The sequence below is a fragment of the Sorex fumeus genome, unplaced genomic scaffold (genome assembly GCF_029834395.1).
Source record: "Sorex fumeus unplaced genomic scaffold, SorFum_2.1 ptg000177l, whole genome shotgun sequence".
Taxonomy (NCBI): domain Eukaryota; kingdom Metazoa; phylum Chordata; class Mammalia; order Eulipotyphla; family Soricidae; genus Sorex; species Sorex fumeus.
The window spans coordinates 2,201,805-2,224,178 of NW_026606234.1; the positions used below are offsets into that span (position 1 = coordinate 2,201,805).

The 22,374-nt window shown below is 61.9% G+C and overlaps 1 protein-coding gene across 1 annotated transcript in view; it reads left to right on the forward strand.

Moving 5' to 3' along the window:
• The window catches only part of TMTC1 (transmembrane O-mannosyltransferase targeting cadherins 1), a 40,436-nt gene that overhangs the window by 12,590 nt on the left and 5,472 nt on the right, over nucleotides 1-22,374 (forward strand). The window contains exons 5-11 of the mRNA XM_056107806.1: nucleotides 6,218-6,296; nucleotides 6,895-6,998; nucleotides 11,948-12,137; nucleotides 13,046-13,167; nucleotides 14,751-14,915; nucleotides 16,126-16,239; nucleotides 19,760-19,903. Of these exons, the coding sequence (XP_055963781.1) occupies nucleotides 6,218-6,296; nucleotides 6,895-6,998; nucleotides 11,948-12,137; nucleotides 13,046-13,167; nucleotides 14,751-14,915; nucleotides 16,126-16,239; nucleotides 19,760-19,903 (918 nt within the window). The remainder of the gene's footprint in view (nucleotides 1-6,217; nucleotides 6,297-6,894; nucleotides 6,999-11,947; nucleotides 12,138-13,045; nucleotides 13,168-14,750; nucleotides 14,916-16,125; nucleotides 16,240-19,759; nucleotides 19,904-22,374) is intronic.

The following is a 22,374-nucleotide window of genomic DNA, read 5'->3' on the forward strand; positions in this document are numbered from 1 at the left end:
AGTTACAAAGTGTCCCTGCAGGTTTCCTCATACAGTGCTCCAGGGCCAGCCTCTCCCCTGCACTTTCCCCCTGATGCTTTCCCAGCCTGAGGCAGCGGGTGACTCTCTCCCACCTGTGAGGGCCGGCCAGGGCTGGGAGCACTGTGGATGGTGAGGCCTGCTCGGCTTGGGGGGCAGTGGGGATTCCCTGGGTCTGCGAGGGTCCGTGTCCCTCCTCAGGAAACTAGGGGCTGGGCCTGGGCCCCAGGACATGCCACTTCCTTGGTCTTGGGGAAAGTGTGGAGGGCGTGTTTGCCCCTGAGCACGTAGCTGGTGGTTGTGGTGGTGGTGGGGCGAACCCCACACATGCAGGGAGGAGTGGAGGCTGACCCACCCTCCTGCCTAACTCCCGAGCACAGTGCTCCCTGCCAGGGGCACATGGAGCTGAGTGGGCATCTAGCCCAGGTGTGGGGTTGGGTCCAACTTGCAGAATGTCCCTGGTCTCCGGACCTCAGAGATGCAGTCTCGAGACCCCCAGGCCCCTCATGGGCAGGGAGGGAGGCCCGACCTGAGGGGCACTCGGAAGCAGTGTAATAAGCTCCTGTTGGCCAAGCCCAGGGCAGACTGACTCGGAGGGATGCACTGAGGTGAGCACTGGGGCCGGAGAAACGGGCTCGCGGGGCTCATGGGCTGAGCTTGAGCCCTGAGGGGTGTTGGGTCCCTGGGCGCCCCTGGGAGCAACCCCAGCACCAACCCCAGGCCACCGGGTGTGGCCCAGAAGCTTCCAGTAAGAGTTCTGTGGGAAGTGACTGGCCACGGGCCCGCGTGGACGCCGGGAGACGCCGGGCGCCCTCAGACCTGCCTCTCCTTCCCACCCAGCCATGGCCCCTCTCGCTCTGCTCAGGGTGACTCGGGGCTGCCGACATCCCAGGAGGAGCCAGAGAGATGTGGTGGGACCCAGGGTCCAGCCCCTCCCTGAGGGAGCCACAGCCCAGCGCCCCTCCCTGGCCGTACCCCCATTGAGCAGCCTCTGGGCTGCAGGGGGCTCCAGGGGGCTTAGCCCCTGGTGCGGTCGTTCACTGCACCTCAGGCCGGGCACCCGCACGGGCCTGGGTAGATGGCTCCGGGAACGGTGCCATCTGCATCCACAGAACCGCGGTTTGGAGCAGAGACGTCACGCTCTGGCTCTGCCGTGAACACGCGTGAGGCTGAGGTGGAGAGATGGCACAGAGAGCTCGGGAGACGCACAGCGGGGCGGGCCGATTACGTACCCCCCGTGAGGGTCCCCTCAGCCCCAGTGGGCGTCACCACTGAGCAGGGCCAGGGGTCAACTGCCAGACCTGGGCCAGAACAAAAAGGTTTGGAGAAAGGCCCCTGCCACCAAGGGAGCTTTTTTGTGTGCTTGAAGTTTTATTTTGACGCTGTGATTGACAGTTGTTTCAGGAATTCGGCGTTCCGGCCCCGGTCCTCCCGCCAGCCAGCCCCCCCGCCCCGTGTCCCTGGTGCCAGCATCCGAGCCTGCCCCTAGCGGGCAACAGAACTGTCTAGATTGCGGGACACAGTGCAGATTTCGCAGTGGCACTGCTACACATTGTCTGAGAGTGGCCGCGCTCTGAGCTGCTGGTCTGTCTCGCTTGTCGCTCCCTGAGCTTGGGGGGCTTCTCCGCAGTGTCTCCTCCCAAGTCTCTGCTTCTGCCGGTCTGTGGGTGCTGTGGCCGCCCACTCCAGCAGCCGGGCATGGACCGGTCAGTGCTGGGTGGCTGTGAGCTTAGGCGTGGGGCTGGGCCATCTGTGTGCTCAGGGACATCAGGTGTGGGTGGGGCGCTGGACCTTCCGGCAGGGCAGGTGGGGACTCGCCCACCCCCATTCTGAGAAGGCAGAGAGCACTGAGCCCGGAGCCAGCCCTGAGGAGGTCGCTTGGTGATCAGAAATGTTTTCCTGCCTGGTGTCCACTGGAAATGGCTATTACGGGGGCGTGTGAAGGAGACGCCGCTTCCTCCCGACTAGGGTTCCCTGCCCTGGTCCCCCCGCCCCTCCCCATTCCTCTGACCCCACCCTGGTCCCTGACCCCACCCCAGGTCCTGACTCCTCCCCCGTCCACTGCCATCTGGGTGCTGCCCAGGGTGCTGGCCCCCTGGGCCCCAGCCATGTGTGGTGACGGGTCGCTTCTCAATGCTTCCGCTGTGGCTGACAGCCCCTGGTCCTGCTGCCTGCCTCGTGACGGAGACACGCTCTCCTGCCACGTCTCAGCTTCAGGCTCTGACTTTCCGAGAGCCGGGGTGGGGGTATTCCGAGAGGGAGCAGCCACCTGGCTGACGCCTGTTGTCCCTCTGACCCCTCTTGGACAACAAAGCCCTGGGCTGGGCTCAGCGTGACCCTGACCTTAGGTGTTGCTCTGGCCATCGGCTCTGAGACGCTCAAAGCCACACTGGTTTGTTCTCACATTTGAACTCCCGCGGGCTCCTGGGGGGCCTTTGTCAGCCACCGTGAGCCTCTGGATTCGGCCTCGTCTCCTAGATGAGGTTTTGTCAGTCTGTGTGATCTGTGGGGGGGTGGGGTTTGGCCTTGTCTCCTGGTGAGGCATTGTTGGTCTGGATAGCACCTGGTGGGCAGGAGGGGGTGGGCGACACACTGGGCAGCTCTGAGATCAAAGCCTCCCACGGGACCGGGGACCCCATGGAAGGGGCAGGGGCAGCCGTCCCCGCCCTCAGCCCCTGCCGCTGGGCCTACATCCTGGGGGCCACTTCCCCCTCGGTGGCAGATGTGATGTCCTCCCTAGAGGCTGGAGTGCTGAGGCCACCGGGCTTTTGACAACTTCCCCAAGAGCCGCACTGTCACCGGGGATGGTCTACCCTGTGCTGGGGCTGTACAAGTCCTTGCTCTGAGTCAAGGGCTGTTTGTTGAGACTGTAAGTCCCCGGGGTTGATCCTAACTCACTGCCTGAGCAAGGAGGAGCCGTGGGCATTGTCCCCGATGGGGAGGAGTCTGCAGGCCCCTGGTGCCGTCCTCACGGCCCCAGCCATGGGAGGTGGGTGACAGGCGCTGGCCCCCAGACCCTCAGCATCAGTAGCTTCGAGTCCAAGTCCCCCAGGGGCCCCTGGCAAGTGTGTGCAGAGGGTCTGGACACATGGACTTGTGACCAGCTGGGCCCTCTCGGGCCTCCCTCCCCCTCTGAGCCGTTAGGGAAAACCCTCCCTGGGTTGTGGCAGTGCTCCGGGCTCACTCCCGACTCTGCACTCAGGGATCCCTCCTGGCAGTGCTCAGGAATCGAACCCGTGCCTGCCAATGATCCAAGAGAAAAAGGAGTGCAAGGCGCACGCCCTGCCCACAGCACTCTCGGCTGCCGTTTAAGGACATGGTTCCTGAAACTCCCCCTCGTGTCTAAACATTCTGATCCGTGCGTCTCTAATTAGCAAACCTTGCCTCCCTCCGTGTGTAAGCTGGAATCTAACCATTTATCTGGAAACTTCCACAGATGACAGAGCTCAGCATTTTAAACAGGATCACAGTCCCTCGTGCCAAAGAGTCTCCTGGAATAGAAATCCTGAAGCTGGTTTCTTCCTAGCCAGAATATATTTTTAAATACATCTTTAAGCTTTGTTTTTTTTTTTTTCCCCGTTGTGGTTTTGCTTTTTTCTTCTCCTCCCAGGACCCCCCTTTCTACTCCACTTGGCTTATAAAACCTTGCTCTGACATTGTGCGACTGTGTTTTTCCTTAAGCATGGTGGGTATCATCTGCAATAAAAAATCTTCAAATAAAATCACAGGCTTTTCAGACTCTCAGATCCTTGGGCCCTAGTGCTGGAATATCTCCGGGGTTTGTTAGGCAGGAGATATTTGCTGTTACTTCTGTGCAGTTTATCAAAGTGGTATTTGTTTGTTTGTTGGTTTGGGGACCACAACTGGCGATGCTCAGGGGTTCCTCCTGACTCTGCACTCAGGAATCACTCCTGGGGGTGCTCAGAGGACCATGTGGGATGTCGGGGATTGAACCCGGGTCGGCTGCATTCAAGGCAAACGCCCTCCCCGCTGTTCTGTTTCTCCAGCCCTCTCAGAGTGCTGTTAATGCCTTATTTCCAAAATGGGGTTAAGGGCGAGTGTGCCCAGGACTCTGTGAGTGAGTCCAGGGCAAGTGCCCTGCGTGGTGTCCGGCCCGTGGCAAACGGCATTGGTGCCAGTGCTCTGTGGTTCTGCTCATGGCCATGGGGGGAGCGTGGGGCTGGGGGCAGCACCTGCACCTCTGCAGGGTTCAGGTCACGGATGACCAGTGGCCCCTGATGGGGGCGTGCAGGGAGCCCGTGTTCTCAGCGGATAGAGCTGCCCCCGCCATGACAGACCCCAGCTGCGCAGCTGGCCTGATTGCACGGAGCAGCTGGACGGAGCGAGAGAGACAGGGAGAGGGAGACAGGAGAGACGGAGAGACGGAAGAGACAGAGAGATGGGAGAGACAGAGAGATGAGAGATATGGAGAGACAGGAGAGACAGAGAAATGGGGGAGATGGAAAGATGGGGGACATGGAGAAGTGGGAGAGACAGAGATGGGAGAGACAGGGAGAGACAGGGAGGTGGGGGAGACAGACGGGAGAAATGGAGAGGCAGGAGAGATGGAGAGGTGGGAGAGACGGAGAAGCGGGAGAGACGGAGAGATGGAGAGACAGAGATGGGAGAGATGAAGAGATGGGAGAGACAAGGAGAGACAGAGAGAAGGGAGAGACAGGGAGATGGGGGAGACAGAGAGATGGGAGAGATGGAGAGATGGGAGAGGTGGAGAGATAGAGAGACTGGGGGAGACGGGAGAGATGGAGAGACGGAGAGATGGGAGAGACAGAGAGATGGAGGGCCGGGCGAGTGTGTCCAGGCTTTGAGCAGCATTCCTCTGCGTGCTGCTGAGGGCCCTGCTCCCCGGTGGACGAGGCAGGTCCCTGGAATGTTCCATGAGGCTGCTGCCTGCACTGAGTCAGGAGAAGCTCGACTCTGCCGAAGGGGCACCCTGGCAGGAGGGACGGGCCTGTCCCAGGGCGGCAGCGTGCAAGGGATCGAGCATCGCCGTGTCCAAGCAGACGTGCTGGGAGCCACAGAGACACACAGACCCCACGGGTACACACACACACACACACACACACACACACACACACGGGTACCCAGACACACACACACAGACATACACACAGACACACACACATAGATACACACACAGGGGTACTCAGACACACACACACACACACACACATGGGTACAGACACACACAGATAAACACATTTTTGGTCCACACGCAGACATATATAAATACATACATAAATACACACACAGACACACAGACACACCCTCCCTCCCCCCCCCCCCCGTGGGGCCCATGAGATGGGTGGGCGTGGAGGCCGTGCAGGGCCGTGTGGGGTGGTGTGGGCAGACATCAGCCCCCGCGGGCTCTGGGCACGGCCTGGCGATGTCCTTTACAGCAGCACCCGCCCTGGGCACGCTGCGGCCCGTGTGCACTTGCAGGGATGCGCACAGCTCGGCACAAGGGTGCCCTAGTGAGGGCGTCTCCCCGGCCTCCTTCCGGCGCCCGCCCGGCTCCTGGGCCAGGGCTTCCCGCTGGGCTTGCTGTCGGCTCCCAGCCTCTGTCCCTGCGCTGCTGCTCCCGCTGTGACCACCGCGCCCACCCCAGCCCTCAGCACGCCGGGAGTGCTGGGCCAGGGTGCGGGCCGAGGGACAGACAGACAGACAGACAGACAGGCAGACCTGTGCTGAGGGCCCCTGCCCGAGCAACACGGCACCAGGGCCAGACAGACAGACCTGGGCTAAGGTGTGCACCAGGCTCACCCCACGGCACGCTGAGCCCTGTGCAGACGTGTCAGCAGGGGGAGAGACTCCCAGGGAAAGTGGGTTTCCAGAGCATGTCCAGGCTCTGCACGCGGGGTCCCACATCAGCCTTGCGACCCCCCAGGACCCCCGGGAAGGGGCAGGATGGAACCTGCTTCCCTGTGGCTGGGCACTGTCCTAGTCTTGGGCCCCTCCCCCTACCCGCGACCTCAGTGACCTGTCCCGGGGGCACCGGAAGTTTCCTTGTGGGCTGGCCCAAGGGTCCCTTGGTGGTCTAGAGGGGAGGACGGGTCAGCACAGCCCTCAGCCCCTTCCCCGCCCCACAGCTGAGGCCCCAGGCCGCAGGACCGTGGGCACTTGCTGGGGACTGAGTCGGGGCAGGACTGGCCCCCACCCTCTGAGCCGCTTTCTCTTCCAGAGCCCTGGAGGGCGGCACTCGGCACCCCCTGCTCACCCTGAGACCGTTCCTCAAGAGGGCTGCACTGGTCGTGACCTACGTATGTATCTCGGCATCACTGTCCATGCGCTCGGCCCTGGGAATGACTCGTGTCCTGTCCCTGGGAATATCCGTGTCCTCCTGGGAACATGTGCCCATCCTTGGTCCATCTGCATGTCCCAGAGCCGGGGAGTGGACCCGGGTCAGCCGGTTCAGCTGTGTGCCCTGCCCTGGGCTGCCCCCACCCTGTCCCTGCCCCTGCCCCTGACTCATGCCCAGTGCTCCCTATCACCCGTCCCTGTCCCTGTCCCCCGGACTGCAGGCAGGCTGCCCACTGACCCTCACCTGGGGTCTGGGGTTCACTCAGTGGGGGTGCCCGTGCGCCCTGCAGGTGGTGCCCCTGGGGAGTGGCCGGGACTCGGCATGGGCCTTGCGGAGGCTGTGCAGGGGCATGGGGGGATTTGGGGAAGGGGGCTTTTTCCCAACACAGGACACGGGACGGGACTTGCAATCCCCAGCTTGGGGCCTCAGTTTCCACCTGGGAGCAAGGCTGAGAGCCGACCCTGTGTGGGCTGATGCATTATGTTTGGCGGGGCCTCCGGAGGGCTGCCTGGGGTCTCCCCGGCCCGGGGGCCAGGCGCTGATGCGCTTCCCTGCAGGTGACCGTCCTCCTGGGCCTGCGGCTGTGGATCATGGGCGGCTCCCTGCCGCTCTTCTCCGAGCAGGACAACCCTGCGTCCTTCTCGCCTTACCTCCTCACCAGGTCAGTGGGCGCCCGCGGGGGGCCGCAGGGTCTGCACACACAGCCTGGGGCCAGCGTGCCTGCAGAGAGGGGGTCCGGGTTCCCCCTGCCTGGGGGCCCCTATAGCCTGCCACCAGTGGGCGGGTGGCCCAGAGCAGTGGGCACTTTGGGGACGCCACAGCCCTGGGATGTGGCAGCCGTGGGTAGGTGAGGCGCCCAGAGGTTTCCTGCATCCAGGTAGCCACTGGTTGGACGCGCGGCTGCGCCCGGCGTGTTCTGGCCGACGCTTGTTGCAGCCGCCCGCCCTGTCCCTGCCCGTGTTCCCGTCAGGATCTTGGCGCCGGGCACACCTGTCTTCCTGCCTCCCGCACTTCCCAGCTCGGCTGGACGCCAGATGCCGCTTCCTGCCGCTTCCTGGCATGGACGCTCGAGCGGGATCTCCCTGCCTTCTCGGCCTCTCTTATTCTTGTTTCTGATATTCTTTAGCCCACCTGTTTTGGGGGTGGGGGTTAGTTTCCCATCTTAAAAGGATCCTTTCGAGTAAGAGGAAGAACGATCACGTGCCCCTGATGTGTGGAGAAGCAAGAAAGGGACAGAGTGTCGGGACCGACAGCCCTTCCCTTGGCCCACACACGGGCCAGTAGGGAAGGGGGACGAGGCGGCAGGTTCCACCTGACGGAGGGGCCGTGGGGGGCAGTGGACAGGACTGGGGGCGCAGTGGTAGAGGGACAGTGGGGCATGTGAGGGGACAGAGGTGTTGAGACCGTGGGGGTCAGTAGTGGGGGGACGATGGGGGGGAAGCAGAGTCACCAAAGTTCACCCAAACAGTTGATGCAGGGTCTGTTGTAAACACGCGACAAAGTCTGATAGCGAATCAGGGGCTGAGCGATCGGATCTGTCTGGGCAGTGGCCTCGTGTGCCACCACCCCGGTCACTCCCCTCGCCTGGCCCCTCCTGGGGACATGCAGCGTCCACGCCGCACCCGTGTGGCCAGCAGCACGGGTCTGGGGAGAATGAAGGGGAGAGGCCACTCCGGGGGCCACGGCACGATTGGGCCCCAGCTTGGAGGGTCCCTGTGCGTGTTCTCGCTCCCTGTGTGGACGCTGCCCGGGCGGGGGTTTTCCCCCTCTCTCTCCCTCCTCTCCTTCTGTGCCAGATAATCTTCAGGTATGTTATCAAATTAATTAATTTGATCCCCACGAAACCCCATGAGGTCTCGGGTCTCGGTCTCTCTCTCTCTCTCTCTCTCTCTCTCTCTCACACACACACACACACACACACACACACACTGCTCTCTCCTGGATAGGTTAAAATTTTTTGTGTGTAAACAGATTCTTTGGGAACTCAGCTGACACAGCAAATCATTGTTTTAAGACAGGCGACCACTTAAAAAATGTTGAAGTGGCACTTAGGATTTCTGCACATATGAGCAGTGACCTCCCTCCCTCTCCCCCTCTCCCCTTCCCTCCCGCCCTCTCTCCCTCCCTCTCTCCCTCCCCCTCTCTCTCTTCCTCTCTCTCTTCCTCTCTCCCTCCCTCTCTCCCTCCCTCTCTCCCTCCCCCTCTCTCTCTTCCTCTCTCTCTTCCTCTCTCCCTCCCTCTCTCCCTCTCTCTTTTTCTCTCTCCCTCTCCCCCTCTTTCTCTCCTCTTCCATTTCCCTTTCCCCCCAGGGTTTCTTGGAACTATGGCTCAGGCGTTTCTTCTTCGCTGGTTTATTCCGTGCATTCAGCAGGAGGAAATACCTGCTGGTCTTCGCTCAGCAAAGCTGGGACACGGAGGCAGTGTGCTGTGGGGGCCTTTGTTGTGTGGCAGAGGCCGGGAGCGGCCGGTGGCTGTCCTCTGCTGCTGGCTGGGAGTGGCCGTGGCCTCTTGATGCCAAAGCCCCTGCCTCCCCGGGACCGTTTCCAGCGTCCGCGGGCACCGCAGAGGGGACAGTCCCGGGGAGACAGTTGCTGGGGTTGGTTTACAGCTGGTTTAGGTTCCAGTCACGTAGCCTTCCATACTCACGTGGGAATTGTGAATCTTAGAAATCTTAGCTTTCCTTTCCTTCCTGGGAAGAACCGAGTTGCAAGTCTAGAATGTAGGAGAAGCTGAGGGCTGTGCCGAGTCGGAATTAATTGTCTTTATTTATCTGTTACTGGATTTGGCATATCGACTATTCCATGGATACTGGCACCGGCTCGAGTAAATCGATGAGTAACGGGGTATCAAGTGATCAAGTGATCAAGTATCTGTTATAGTTGTGTTATTAAGTACATCCTCCAGAACGGCAATGGAGAAGATTATCCATGACTTCTACTCAAATCTCTTCGATAGCCATGTCCACTTGCCGACATACCAAATTCCACAGGATGGGCATGTCTTTCCCAACGTTCTCCCTTCCGAAATCCGACACGCCATTTCGTCAGTAAAGAAGCAAACAGCACCCGGCCCAGACAAGGTCAGACCTGAACACCTGAAGAACCTGCCGTCAGTACTCATCAATACACTGGCTCGGCTCTTCACTCGCTACCTGTCTGAATGCAAGGTTCCATCTCAATGGAAAACCAGCAGGACCGTACTACTGTTCAAGAAGGGAGACATCCATGACATTGGCAACTATCGCCCGATCTGCCTATTGTCTGTCATCTACAAGTTGTTCACTCGAGTCATCCTGAATAGGATTGGCAGAACACTAGATGAAGGACAACCATGTGAGCAAGCAGGGTTCCGCAAAGGATTCAGCACCATCGATCATATCCACACGATAACCAAACTCATTGAGGTTTCTCGGGAGTTCAAGATGCCGCTCTGCTTAACGTTCATTGATTTAAAGAAGGCCTTTGATTCTGTTGAGACGGAAGTGGTCATTGAAGCCCTAGCCAATCAGGGCATTCAAGCCCAATACATCAGGATCCTCCGTGAGCTGTATTGCGGATTCACTACCAGGATCTCACCATTCTACAAAGAAGTGATCGTTGATGTCAAGAGAGGGGTGCGGCAGGGTGATACCATTTCACCAAAACTCTTCAGTGCCACCCTCGAGAACATCATGCGACGACTGGAATGGGAAGGAATGGGAGTGAAGATAGATGGTCGGCAACTACACCACCTCCGCTTTGCTGATGACATTGTTTTAATAACACCAAACATCAGCCAAGCGGCACAAATGCTGGCCGACTTTGACCGTGAGTGTGGAAAGGTAGGACTACAGCTGAATCTTACGAAGACAATGTTTATGAGAAACAGCCTTGTTCCTGACGCCCCATTCGCTCTCAATGGAACGACCATCTCCGAATGCAACAGCTATGTGTACCTAGGTCGAGAGGTCAACATGATAAATGACCTGGCACCCGAGCTGCGCAGGAGGAGGAGAGCGGCTTGGAACGCCTTCAAGAACGTCGAAGAAATAGCTAAGAGGACGAAGAACCTCCGGCTCCGGGCACATCTCTTTGATTCCACTGTTCTTCCTGCATTAACATATGCCTCAGAGACCTGGGCCCTACGCAAACAAGATGAGAACGCCATTCAGGTCTCCCAAAGAAGAATAGAAAGAGCTATGCTTGGAATATCACGTTTCACTCAAATGAGAGAACGAATCCGGAGTTCTGACATCCGTCGACGATCAAGGATCAGGGACGCTGTCTCATTTGCCAAGGTGTCGAAAATCAGATGGGCTGGTCACGTAATGAGATTTAAAGACGACCGTTGGACTAGAGCTGTTACTGATTGGATTCCACGGGATGTCAAGAGACCGCGTGGCCGCCCACCTACCAGATGGTCAGACTTCTTTGTCAAGGTCATGAACGATCGGTTTGAGGCCCTCCATGTTCCCGGAGCGAAGAAATGCCATTGGGCTACACTAGCACGCGACAGGGACAAATGGAGACGTTACTGGCGCCCGCTCGAGCAAATCGACGACTAACGGGAAGTTAAGTGATTTAAGTGATTAAGTGATTAAGTATTATAACGGAATACGTAGCACAGTGGGTAGGGCATTTACCTTGCACGCGACTGACCCAGCCGACCTGGGTTTGATTCCTCCACCCCTCTCTGAGAGCCCGGCAAGCTACAAAGAGTATCTCACCTGCACAGCCTGGCAAGCTCCCCGTGGCATATTCGATATGCCAAACACAGTAACAACAAGTCTCACAATGGAGACGTTACTGGGCCTGCTGGAGCAAATTGATGAACAATGGGAGGACAGTGACAGTGACAGTGACGTATTCCATTAGAATTTCAAATAATTGTCTTAGTCTTCAGTGTCTGGAGGGGGACGCCCGTGCCTGTGGCCTTTCCCTGGTGCCCAACAGACGGGTTCTGTGCAGGGGAAGACCAGCCTGCCTCCTGGCCCTGGCCCTGCTGTCCACTAGCCACCAGGACCTGCCTTCTGGGGCCAGACCCGCTGCCATCCACACCCCCTGTGGGCTGCTGCTCTTTGCCTGGCCAGGGCCCGGGGCTGGCCTGGGTGTGTGGCCAGTGTGGGTCTGTGGCTGGGCCGTGACCACGCTAGGCCAGGCGGGCTCAGGGGCTGGGGCTGTGTCCGGGGTGGTCACGAAGCCCCTAACTGGCCGAACCCCACAGCACCTGGCCCCTCGACTGTGCTGGTCAGCCCTCCCTGGGGGTGTGGCCTCCCTGCAGCCTCGGGGCCTGACCAGGGTCAGAGAGAGGCCTGTGGGCTGGAGACCCCACCGACCTGCTCACCCCAGCCGCCCACTTCCTGCCCCCATTCCTGCAGCTGAGGCCTGAGAGGCCATTAGTGTCGGAGTTGCCCCGACACCCATGCCCCGTCCGCCCCCTCCGTGCCCGGTCCTGTGGAATCACTGGGTCCAGTGGGGCCCAGATGCCTGTTGCCCCTTACCTGGGACTGTGGGTTCCCGGTGTCTCCACACGCGTGTCCTGCTGCCGTGGCGAGGTGCCCAGGGCCGGGGGGAGGGGGCGACGGGGAGGCCGTGGCCGGCCGTGCTGGTGCTCAGGGCCGCGTCCCGGCAGGTTCCTCACCTACTGCTACCTCCTGGCCTTCAACGCGTGGCTGCTGCTGGCGCCTGTCACGCTGTGCTACGACTGGCAGGTGGGCAGCATCCCGCTGGTGGAGAGCCTGTGGGACGTCCGCAACCTGGCCAGCTTGCTGCTGGCCGTCGCCCTGGGCGCGCTCGGCCTACACTGCCTGCTGGCCCTCAAGGTGAGTGGGTGGGGGGCGGGCGGGGCTGGGTGATGCCACAGACGCTCCTCGGGCCGGACCCTAGAGCCCCCAGCCGGTTAGGGCCTTTCCCTGGGCCAGACCCCGGACCCTGGAGCCCCCCTGGCAAGTCAGGGCCTTTCCCCGGGCCGGACCCTGGAGCCCAGAGCCCCTGGCCAGTCAGGGGCCTTTCCATGGGCTGGACCCTGGACCCTGGAGACCCCGCGGCCAGTTAGGACCTTTCCCCTGGCCAGACCCTAGACCCCGGAGACCCCCCGGCGAGTCAGGACCTTTCCCCGGGCCGGACCCTGGAGCCGGAACCCCTGGCCGGTCAGGGCCTTTTTCCCCGGCCAGACCCCGGATCCCGGAGCCCCCCGGCCAGTCAGAACCTTTCCCCGGGCCAGACCCTGGAGCCCGGAGTCCCCAGCCAGTCAGGGTCTTTCCCCAGGCTGGACTCTGGAGCCCCCCAGCCAGTCAGGGGCCTTTCCCCAGGCGTGACTGTGTCCTTGTGACCCTCCTCGGGTTCTGGGCCCCCAGCGTCCACGAGCTGTTGTAGCATCGCCCATAGACTCGGATCTGGAATTGACAATTTGCAGAGAAGGAACACACACAAAACCTTTTCTGCTGCTTTTGGATCCCACCGACAGTGCCCAGGACGGGGTATGCTTGGGGCCTGCCTGCGGTGCCTGGGATGAATCCCGGGCCGGCCCCGGGCAAGGCAGGCACCGTCACCTCTGACCTCCAGCCCCCAGCGGGCAAACGTTTCCCCTGCGCTCGCTGGCAGCCACTGGCCTTGGGGGTTCTGTATCGATCGGCGTGCTGGTGGTCAGCCGTGATGTGTCCGGGGACAGCCGGGGGCCAGCGGGCGCTGTGGCGAGGGGCGCACGCTGACTTGTGCCCGCTGTTCGCAGAGGCCGGAGCACAGGGAGCCGCTGCTGGGCCTCCTCTTCCTCGTCCTGCCCTTCCTCCCGGCCAGCAACCTCTTCTTCAGGGTGGGCTTCGTGGTGGCCGAGCGGGTCCTGTACATGCCCAGGTAACTGCGCAGCGCGGGCAGCCCCGAGCTGGACATGAGCCCCCATGCCCACTTCCCCCAGAAGCCCCTCAGCGCTGGCTCGGGGGTCCCCCACCCTGCCCTGGGCAGGCTGCGGCCACAGTGCGGACACCCCAGTCTGGGACCCAGTGAGAGCATCGGCATGGAAACCGAGTGACCGGCGGACGGCCTGCTCCCTCGCTGACCCTCCTCCCTGCCCTCCTCCCCTCTCCATCCTCCCTCCACCCCTCCCTCCCTCTCTCCCTCCTTCCCTCCTTCCCTCCCTTTCTTCTTTCCTTCCTTCCTTTCTTTCCTTCTTTCCACTTCTCTCTCCCCTTCTTTCCTCCCTCCCTCCCACCCTCCCTCCCTTCCTCTTTCGACTTCTCCCTCTCTCTTTCCATCCTTCCTCCTTTCCTTTCTTTCTGCCTTCTCCTCTCTCCTTCCTTTCCTCCTCCGTCCCTCCCTCCCTCCTTCTCTCCTTCCCTCCTTCCTCCCCTTCCCCTCTCCCTCTCCCTCCTGTTAGACACAGGGGCCCAGAGATTCAGGTACTTGCCTTGCCTGTGGTCAACCCAGTGCATAACACCAAGCACTTCTGGGTCCATCCTGGTCCCGATCCGCAGGGCCCAGAAGCACCTCAGACCCTTGCACTGTGCCGCCTGGGAGACCCCGCCCCAGAGAGAATGACGGGGAGCACCTGGGCGGGGGTGTGACCGGCTGGTCACATGTGAGGTCCTGGGTCCATCCCTGCCCGCCTCACACCAGGGCTGTGCTACTGGCCGTGTGCCCGTGTTGGGCTTCCCGGGGAGGCCCACGTCACCCACGTGTCATCGCTCCTTATCCTCACGAAGAGGCAGAGGGTACCTGCAGGGTCAGAGGGCGGCAGGGAGGTTGGGGAGAGTCAGAGATTGGTTGGGAGGAGGTCAGAGGTCATGAAGGAACTGGTCAGGTCAGCCAGGAGCAGGTCAGAGGTCAGTCAGGAGCTGGTCAGGTCAGTCAGGAGTGGGTCAAGTTAGTCAGGAACCAGTCAGGTCAGTCAGGAGAGAGTCAAGTCAGTCAGGATCGGGTGAAGGTCAGTCAGGAGCAGGTCAGATCAGTCAGGAGCAGGTCAGAGGTCAGTTGGGAGCTGGTCAGGTCAGTCAGGAGCTTGCCAGAGGTTAGTCAGGAGATGGTCAGATCAGTCAGGAGCTGGTCAAAGGTCAGCAAGAGCGAGTTAGGTCAGTCAGGAGGGTCAGGCCAGTTAGGAGTGAGTGGGTCAAGTTAGTCAGGAACCAGACAGGTCAGTCAGGAGAGAGTCAAGTCAGTCAGGATCGGGTGAAGGTCAGTCAGGAGCAGGTCAGGCCTGTCAGGAGCAGTTTCCTGTGACGAACTGTCCTGCCACCTGCCCTGCATTTTGGGACCCCCTGGCCTGGCCTTGAGAATGCTCCGGGGAGGCCCCCAGTGACCCCCATCCCCCGTTGGCCCCACCCCCATCTCCCGAGTGACCCCACTCCCCCAGCCCCCTGAGCGACCCCCTGCCGCCAGGTCACTCTCCCCGCCCCTGAGTGACCCCGCCCCGTCTCCAGGTGACCCCCCGTTCCCCGTTCCAGCATGGGCTACTGCATCCTGCTGGTGCACGGGCTGAGCAGGCTGAGCGCGGGGCTGCCGCGGGCCGGGGCTGCCCTCGCCGTGTCCACCCTGCTGCTGCTGCTGCTCTTCTCCTGGAAGACCGTGAAGCAGAACGAGGTCTGGCTGTCCCGGGAGGCCCTCTTCAGGTCGGTGCCTGCGCCGTGCTCCTGCTCGGTGACCCCTGAGACCCCCTCAGTGTCCCCCGAGTCCCCCCTCAGTGACTCCCATGCCCTCCCTCAGTGACCCCTGAATCCCCCCTCAGTGACTCCAGAGTCCCCTGTCAGTGACCCCGAAGTCCCCCCTCAGTGACCCCCAAGTCCACACAGTGACCCCCGAGTCCCCCCTCAGTGACCTCCGAGTCCCCCTCGGTGACCCCCGAGTCCCCCCTCAGTGACCCCTGTGTTCTCTCAGTGACCCCTGAGTCCCCCTTCAGTGACCCTGAATCCCTCCTCAGTGACCTCCGAGTCCCTCCTCAGTGACCCCTGAGTTCCCCCTTAGTGATCCCCATATCCCCTCAGTGACCCCTGTGTCCCCTCAGTGACCCCCGAGTCCCCCTCAGTGACCCTCCCCTGTGGCCCCATGGCTGTCCTCCCGTGTCGCCCGTGTGCCACTGAGTCGCAGCCTTGCCCATAGCTGTCCCGGGTGCTCTGGAGAGGACAGAGCCTGAGGGGCCGGGGGGGACAGGTGGGGACAGGGAGACGTGTGGCCTCGGGACTCTGCCGTCCTACCGTGAGCCCAGCCCGGCGCGTCCCTGTGGGGGCCCTGGGTGAAGGGCCAGGCCTGTCCCTGTCCCGAGACTGCCCGGGGCCCCAGAGCTTCTGCACAACAGCAGCGACCCCCTGTGCGGCGCCCTCCTGGCTGCTGTGATCTGTGCCTGGCCTGTCCTCACGTGACCCTTGGTCCCTGCCCCTGCAGGAGGGGCTTGTTTCCTGCCCCCAGGCACTGCAGGCTCCTGGGGTCCAAAGGGGGCAGGAGTGGGGGGAGCCGACATGCAGCCTCCAGGCCTCACCCTCCACCCCAGGAATAAACACAGCGTAGGGGCAGTGGGTTCTGCCTCGTGGGCGAGTCCCGGGTTCGACCCCATGCTGCCCGTCCACGTGCATGGCCATGTGGGTCTCACGGTGCTACCAGATGCAGGAACCACCGCCTGCCTGGCCCTGGAGAGCAGAGGCGGGAGCCCAGGCAGAAGGACGGGAGCCCGTGGCCTGGCTCCTCCCTGGGGGCTGAGCCTCTGGCCGCAGCCCTGCACCCCAGCGTCCAGCGTCCAGCGGGGCGTCCGCCCGAGGGCGCCTCCCTGGCAGGAGGCAGCCCAGGCTCGGAACACTCCCCAACACGCCTCGTCCCTCTGTCCTGTAGGTCCGGAGTCCAGACTCTGCCCCACAACGCCAAGGTCCACTACAATTACGCCAACTTCCTGAAGGACCAGGGCCGGGAGCGGGAGGCCGTCCACCACTACCAGACTGCCCTCAGGTGAGCGCCGGCCCTCCACAGCCCTGGGCCCAGCTGTCCACCCCCACAGCCCTCTCCTGGGAGTCCTGGGTCTTGGGACGCGGACCCCCACAGGTGGAACATGGGCCCCTAGTGGTAACTGGACCCCCATCCTGTAACATGGGTCTCCCCGGGTGGGATGTGGGCCCATGTGGTGTAAGTGGCCCTCCGCCTGGTGGAGTGTGAGCCCCAGCCTGTGCTCACTGTTGGGGTCCCCGGAGCCCCCCATGGCTGTGTGTCCCCACAGGGCTCTGGTGTGCCCCGGTGCGGGTTCCAGCAGGACGCAGTGGTGCTCCCCGGGGCCATTAATGCCTGTGCTCACGGGCACGCGTGTTCCCAGCCTTCCAGGCCCTCTCCTGCCCCCCTGGGTGTCGGCACTGAACCCTGATGCCCCAGCCGGAGTCACTGGGGTGGGTGACCTCCGCCGAGGATGCAGAGAACAGGGCCAGGGCCAGAGGCTGGTCGGTGCCAGTGGCCGCCGTCACTGTCCCCCTGGAGATGGGCTGAGGGTCCACAGCCCTGGGAGCGGACAGTGTATGTGTCTGCGCTCAGCCCTGCACACTCAGGAGGAGACTCACACCCTCTGGTGCCTGCAGGGGTGTCCGGGGGGCAAGGGCTTCACACGCAGGAGGTGCCGCCCTGGGCCAGGCGGATGCTGGATGCCCTATCTCCTGCTCCCATGGGCTCCTGGGGCCTCCCCCGGGGCACACACTCTCCCGGGAAGCTCAGCCCTTGGGGCCGGGTCTTGGAGAGTTGGGAACGGCTGCAGCGGTCAGCATAGGCCGTGGTGGCCACGGCACGCGCCTTTATGCTCTCAGTGGGGGTTTCTGGGGTTGCCCGTGACCATCAGAACAACCGGTCATCCGTGTTGGAGAGAAAGAAGAGCGAGGCCATGGGCACTGTGGCTGGCTGGCCTCCGCCCAGGCTGTGGCCTTGTGTTCATGCTGCAGCCACTTTCTAGAAGCTTCTGGGATGCTGCCCTCCCCCGCCCGGCTGGCTGTGTCACAGGGTCTCGGCAGCATGGGGGCAGCAGGATGTTTGTCCCAGAGAGCAGCTCCTGGCGGGGCCCAGTGCCCTGGGAAGAAGCCAGTGCTGAGGGCGCGGCCAGGCCCTGCTGCCGCTTCCGACGAGCTTCTTGTCAGCCATGTCACCCGTCCTCCCGCGGTCCTCGGTCCTCTGTGTGTCCAGTGCTGGGCATCGCCCTGGTGAGACTCTGCTGTCATGACTGGAGGCTGCGGCTCTCCCTTGCCACACCTGTCCCGCTGGTTCTGGAAGCTTGGGGTCTGGGGCCACACTGCTGTGTTACAGCTGCATCCTGACCCCTTGGCTCCAAGGCCCCGGGGACGCGCTTGGCCATTCTGCCTCCTGGGAGACCCCCCACGCGCAGCCCCCCGCACAGAAATGCCCCATGCCTCCTCCAAGAAGCCCCCCAGGCTGGGCTGAGCGGGACGTGGCTGCGGTGTCGCTGTGTGGGAGGGAGTTTCGAGTCAGGTGGGGGAAGGTCTGCGAGCTCGGGGAGGTGGCCAGCACCCCCACAACAGCTTCCTACCCTCACCCACTGCCCCTGGGAGGGGGTCCCGATCTCTGCCGTGGAAGGATCAGGAGCGGCTTGTTCTCTCTCTGGGAGTCCCGGGAGGAAGGGGAGTCTGGCCATTTCCGATGGTCAGTTCCTGGGGGACTACCCTGCCCGGCTCTTCCCTGCAGGGCCCCGGAAGGCAGGTAGCCACCAGCCGGCTGTGTCCACTTCCTGGACCACGGGGCAGGTCCCAGTCTGTGCCAGACGGGAGGAGTGCTGTGCCGAGTTTCAGACCCCCAGTCGCGGAGAGACCGAGTCCACACACACGATAATGCAGAAGCAAAGGGACTTTATACTAGCCCGAGCCAGCGCTAGCCCGAGCTAGGGTCCGAGTCTTATCCAACACAGTGGAGTCTTGAGAAGGACCCCGACTCCAAATCACAAGCGGTTTATACAGGGCTCGGAGTTAAGAGGCAGTTCCTGTGTGCTGGGTTATTTTTAGCATCGGCCCTATTACAATGGTGGTCCGCAATTAGACAATGGTCAGTAACGGTTTCTAAGAAGGGGACAGTGACCGCTCATGACCGGCCAGACCCAACTGCCCAATTCCTTATCTCGGCAAATGACCCAACTGGGAGTTTAGCAGCAACCGCAAGTCCTGCTCCAGGGAAACAGAAACTGAGGTTGAGGCTTAATGTTGCTGCAGCCTCACGGGAGCAAACTCAGGACTGGGCTGGGACCACAGAGACTGGGTCGGCCCCCGCCCCGAGGAGGGCCACAACCCCAGCCTCTCACACTGAATTGCACCTGCATTGGTTGAGACTCCCCGGGAGTGGCCTTGGGGATCCCCACCCAAGCAGAGGGAGCAGCACAGCAGGGCTGGCCGGCAGGGTCCGTGGCCACGTCCTTCCGGAGGAGAGCGGCCGTGCTCTCACCAGCGCACAGTTCATGGGTGGACTTGGTCCAGTTACGGTTTTCTCTGGCTTCGTTTTCTTTTCCCTCCGGAGGAGTTAGAACATGAGCGTCTGACCCCAGCCCTCCCTGGACAGACCCGGGTCTGCTCTGAGAGGACCCTGTAGCCGGACTCCCGGCACATGGCCCCTGACACCGGCTCCTTTCCATGGGCCGGAGCCACGGGAGCCGTGTCCTCGGTGGCCTCTCCTCCCAAGCCCTGGCTGCCGTCACACCCAGGGACAGAGGGACAGGTGGCTCTGAACGGCCACCAGACCTGGCACCGTGAACCTTGACTGCGGCAGAACATGCCACGTTGCATGGGGAAACCCATGTGTCTCCAGGAGGGTCGTCTCCCTGACGCCTGGCAGTGTGGCAGCTTTGGAGTTGCCTTTCCACGCTGCACGAAGGGGCATCACGCTTCGTTCTCCTCAGGGACACGGGGCCTGTCCCCACGGAGCAGGGACGGCGAGGCCGCCTGTGGCTCCTTCAGGCCCAGCCGTGCCGGGAGCCGGCGTGGTGCAGAGCTGCAGGGAAGGACAAGGGGGTTTCCAGACCCCCGTGACCTACGTCTGATGCCGAGACACGTTTGCATTACCACTGTTCCCGCTGCTGCGTGCTCTCGCTGAGCGAGCCGGGGAAGGAATCGGAGCCTCTGGCCGGGCAGCGTGGCCGAGACGGGCACTGGGGTGGGGCAGAGACTGGCGTGCAGGGGGCCCGAGTTGAGTCACTGGCCTTGCGGGTGCTTCCCGCCGAGTGTGGCCTCTGGGATACGGAAACAGGCCAAACACAAGGCCGGCACCCCGGGACCCCCAGCACCACCGCGGCCCCCCACCCCGACACGAGACCAGGAGGCCTGAGGGATGCCCGGGCGAGCGCAGCCCTGGCCACGGCGCTGAGCGGGGGCCCATGCGCCCAGGCCCCCACGGGCACCTGCCTTCATCACAGAGGAGAGTTCAGCGCCGCGTCCTGGTGGCAGAGGGCCGGGGGCAGGCACGCACCGGGCCGGTGGCGCTCACACCCCTGCTCTTCCAGGCTGTACCCGCGCCACGCCAGTGCCCTGAACAACCTTGGCACCCTGACCAAAGACACCGCGGAGGCCAAGTCCTACTACCAGCGGGCCCTGAGGCTGAACCCGCAGCACCACCGCGCGCTCTTCAACCTGGGCAACCTCCTCAGGTGGGTGCCGCGGCTCCCAACCGCCACCGCCTGGCCCGGCGGGAGACCAGGGGGCGAGAGTTGGGGGGGGGGGTGTCCTTTTGCCTGAGGCCAGTTGCTGGGCACAGAGAGGGTGTGTGTGTGTGTGTCTGTGTCTGTGTGCGCGTGTGTGCATGTGTGTGCATGTGTGTATGCATGTGTATGTGCATGTGTTTGTGTGTGTGTGTGTGTGTGTGTGTGAGAGAATGAGAGAGGGAGAACACCTCTGAGCACCCAGGTCCCCGACATGGCCATGAGGTTCTGCACTGGGTGTCCGAGGAGTGAATGGACGAAACGGGGGTTTCTCGCAGACGAGGCTTCAGGGTGGCCCCTCGGCGGGCAGGCGGGGCAACATTCCCTCACCTCTGGGCGGCCACTCCCTGAGGACAGCACAGGTCAGGAGAAGCCTTCTGCTCCCCTGTCGGGGGCCACTTCCTGTAGGCCAGGGATGGGCCCCCTGCACACCCCTGGACGCTCCCTCGGGCCGTTGAGGCAGTGGGATCCCTTTCTTCCTCCAGCTCCTCAGGTTCTCACCATCATCCTGTGACTCGGAACAGCGTAGCTCTTCACCTTGCTCACTAGAACATTCTCTCTCCCTCTCTGTTCCCCTCTCTCTCTCTCTCTCTCTCACACACACACACACACACACACACGCACATGCTTCCCACAACACCACTGTGTGAAGAAATATGTGTGTGTTTCTCTCTCCCACACAACATTCACATCACACATTTTTCACAACTCCACGACTGTGTAAAGAAATATGTGTGTATCTTTCACGCACGCACACACACACACACACACACTTCCCATGACTGTCTGAGGAAATGTCTCTCACACACAAACTTCACACATCCCATAACTGTGTATGAGGAAATGTGTGTTGTGTGTCTCACACCCACACACTCATACTCTTCTCATGGCATGGCTGTGTGAGAAGTGTGTGACACACACATCTTCTGTGGCACACACTGTTCCCATGATTTTGAGAAAATGTGTCTCTTCCACACACAGACACCCCCCCCCACACACACACACCCTTCCCACAGCTGTGTGTGAGGAAATCTGTCTCTCTCTCTCTCTCTCACACACACACACACACACACACACAGACAACTGTTTGAGGAATTATTGTCTCACACACACTCTTGCATGAGGAAATGTGTATCACACACACTCTTCTGACAGCTGTGTGAGTAAATCTCTCTCTCTCTCTCTCTCTCTCTCTCACACACACACACACACACACACACACACACACACGTGTATTTCCATTCAGGCCCTTGCAGGGAGCTGATCGTAGACCAACCAACAGTGTCTGAATATTTTTCAGAAACGGATTCATCCATTCACAAGAACCTCAAAGCAGGAAATTGGTGCACAGAGACTAAGTGTGAGGGGGACGGAATTAACGTGGCGTCAGAGCGTAGACACGGCTCCACTTGGGCCTGGGGTGGAGATGTGATGGAGACCGGGGGCAGGTGGGGGTGCTTCCCGGAGCCCCTCGCCGCTGCCCCACCCTCTGTCTGTCGGGGTCTCTGGCCAGCGGGAGCCTCACAGGGCGTGTCCAGGCTGGGCAGGGCTGTGTCTGCCCCCAGCCTCGCGCTGACCGGGGTGGCGTCCGCAGAAACACCGCCAGAGTCGCTGCGTGCTGACCTTCCCGGGCAGGCGCTCCCCGACTAGCCTCTCCTCACTTCCCCTTGGTGCCACCCGCCTCTCTGGAATTTTCCATGTGAGTGGAAGCCACAGAGTTCTCTGGAGAGTGGCCTGGAATTTTCCGTGTGAGCAGAGCTCCCTGGGGCGTCCTTTGGCCAGTGCTCTGGAGCCGGTCCAGGGGCTTAGAGAGCACAGCGCAGTGCCTCTGGCCCCTGGCTCGGAGCCTGGCGGGGACGCCCGGGAGTGGCCGTGGGCTGGTCTGGTGTCCAGCGGCACCGTGTGGCCGTGTCCTCACACTGCTGTCCCTCCAAACCAACGTCGGCGACGTTTGGGGAAGAAGCTGTTGAGCACATTGACTGTGTCTGGGAGGCCTCCCTGGGGTCTGCGGGAGTCGGCCGCTAGCCACAGGTGTCCAGGCTGTCTGCGGATCATTCTAGAGTCCCACAGCGAGCTTGTGTGTGGACGCTGCTGGTTCCATTCGCTGTTGTTTGGTCTTTTGGGTGGCGGCAGCAGCCTGGTCCTGGTTGACTGACAAGGAACCCAGGCTGCCAACTCGTGGACGTTGGCCGAGGCCGGGTCTGTTCAGCCGTCAGCCCGGCTGCGGGTCCCTTGCGACGGCCTCACTGCCTATCATGCAAGGCGCAGGGTCCCTCGCGCTCGGGTTCTGGGGTTTGGGCTTTGGGGATTTTGCGGGGTTGTGGGGATGGCTTGGGCCACACCCCACACGTGCTCAGGAGTCACTCCTGGCGGGACTTGGGGACCTTTGGGGTGCCAGGGGTCAAACCTGGGTCAGTTGC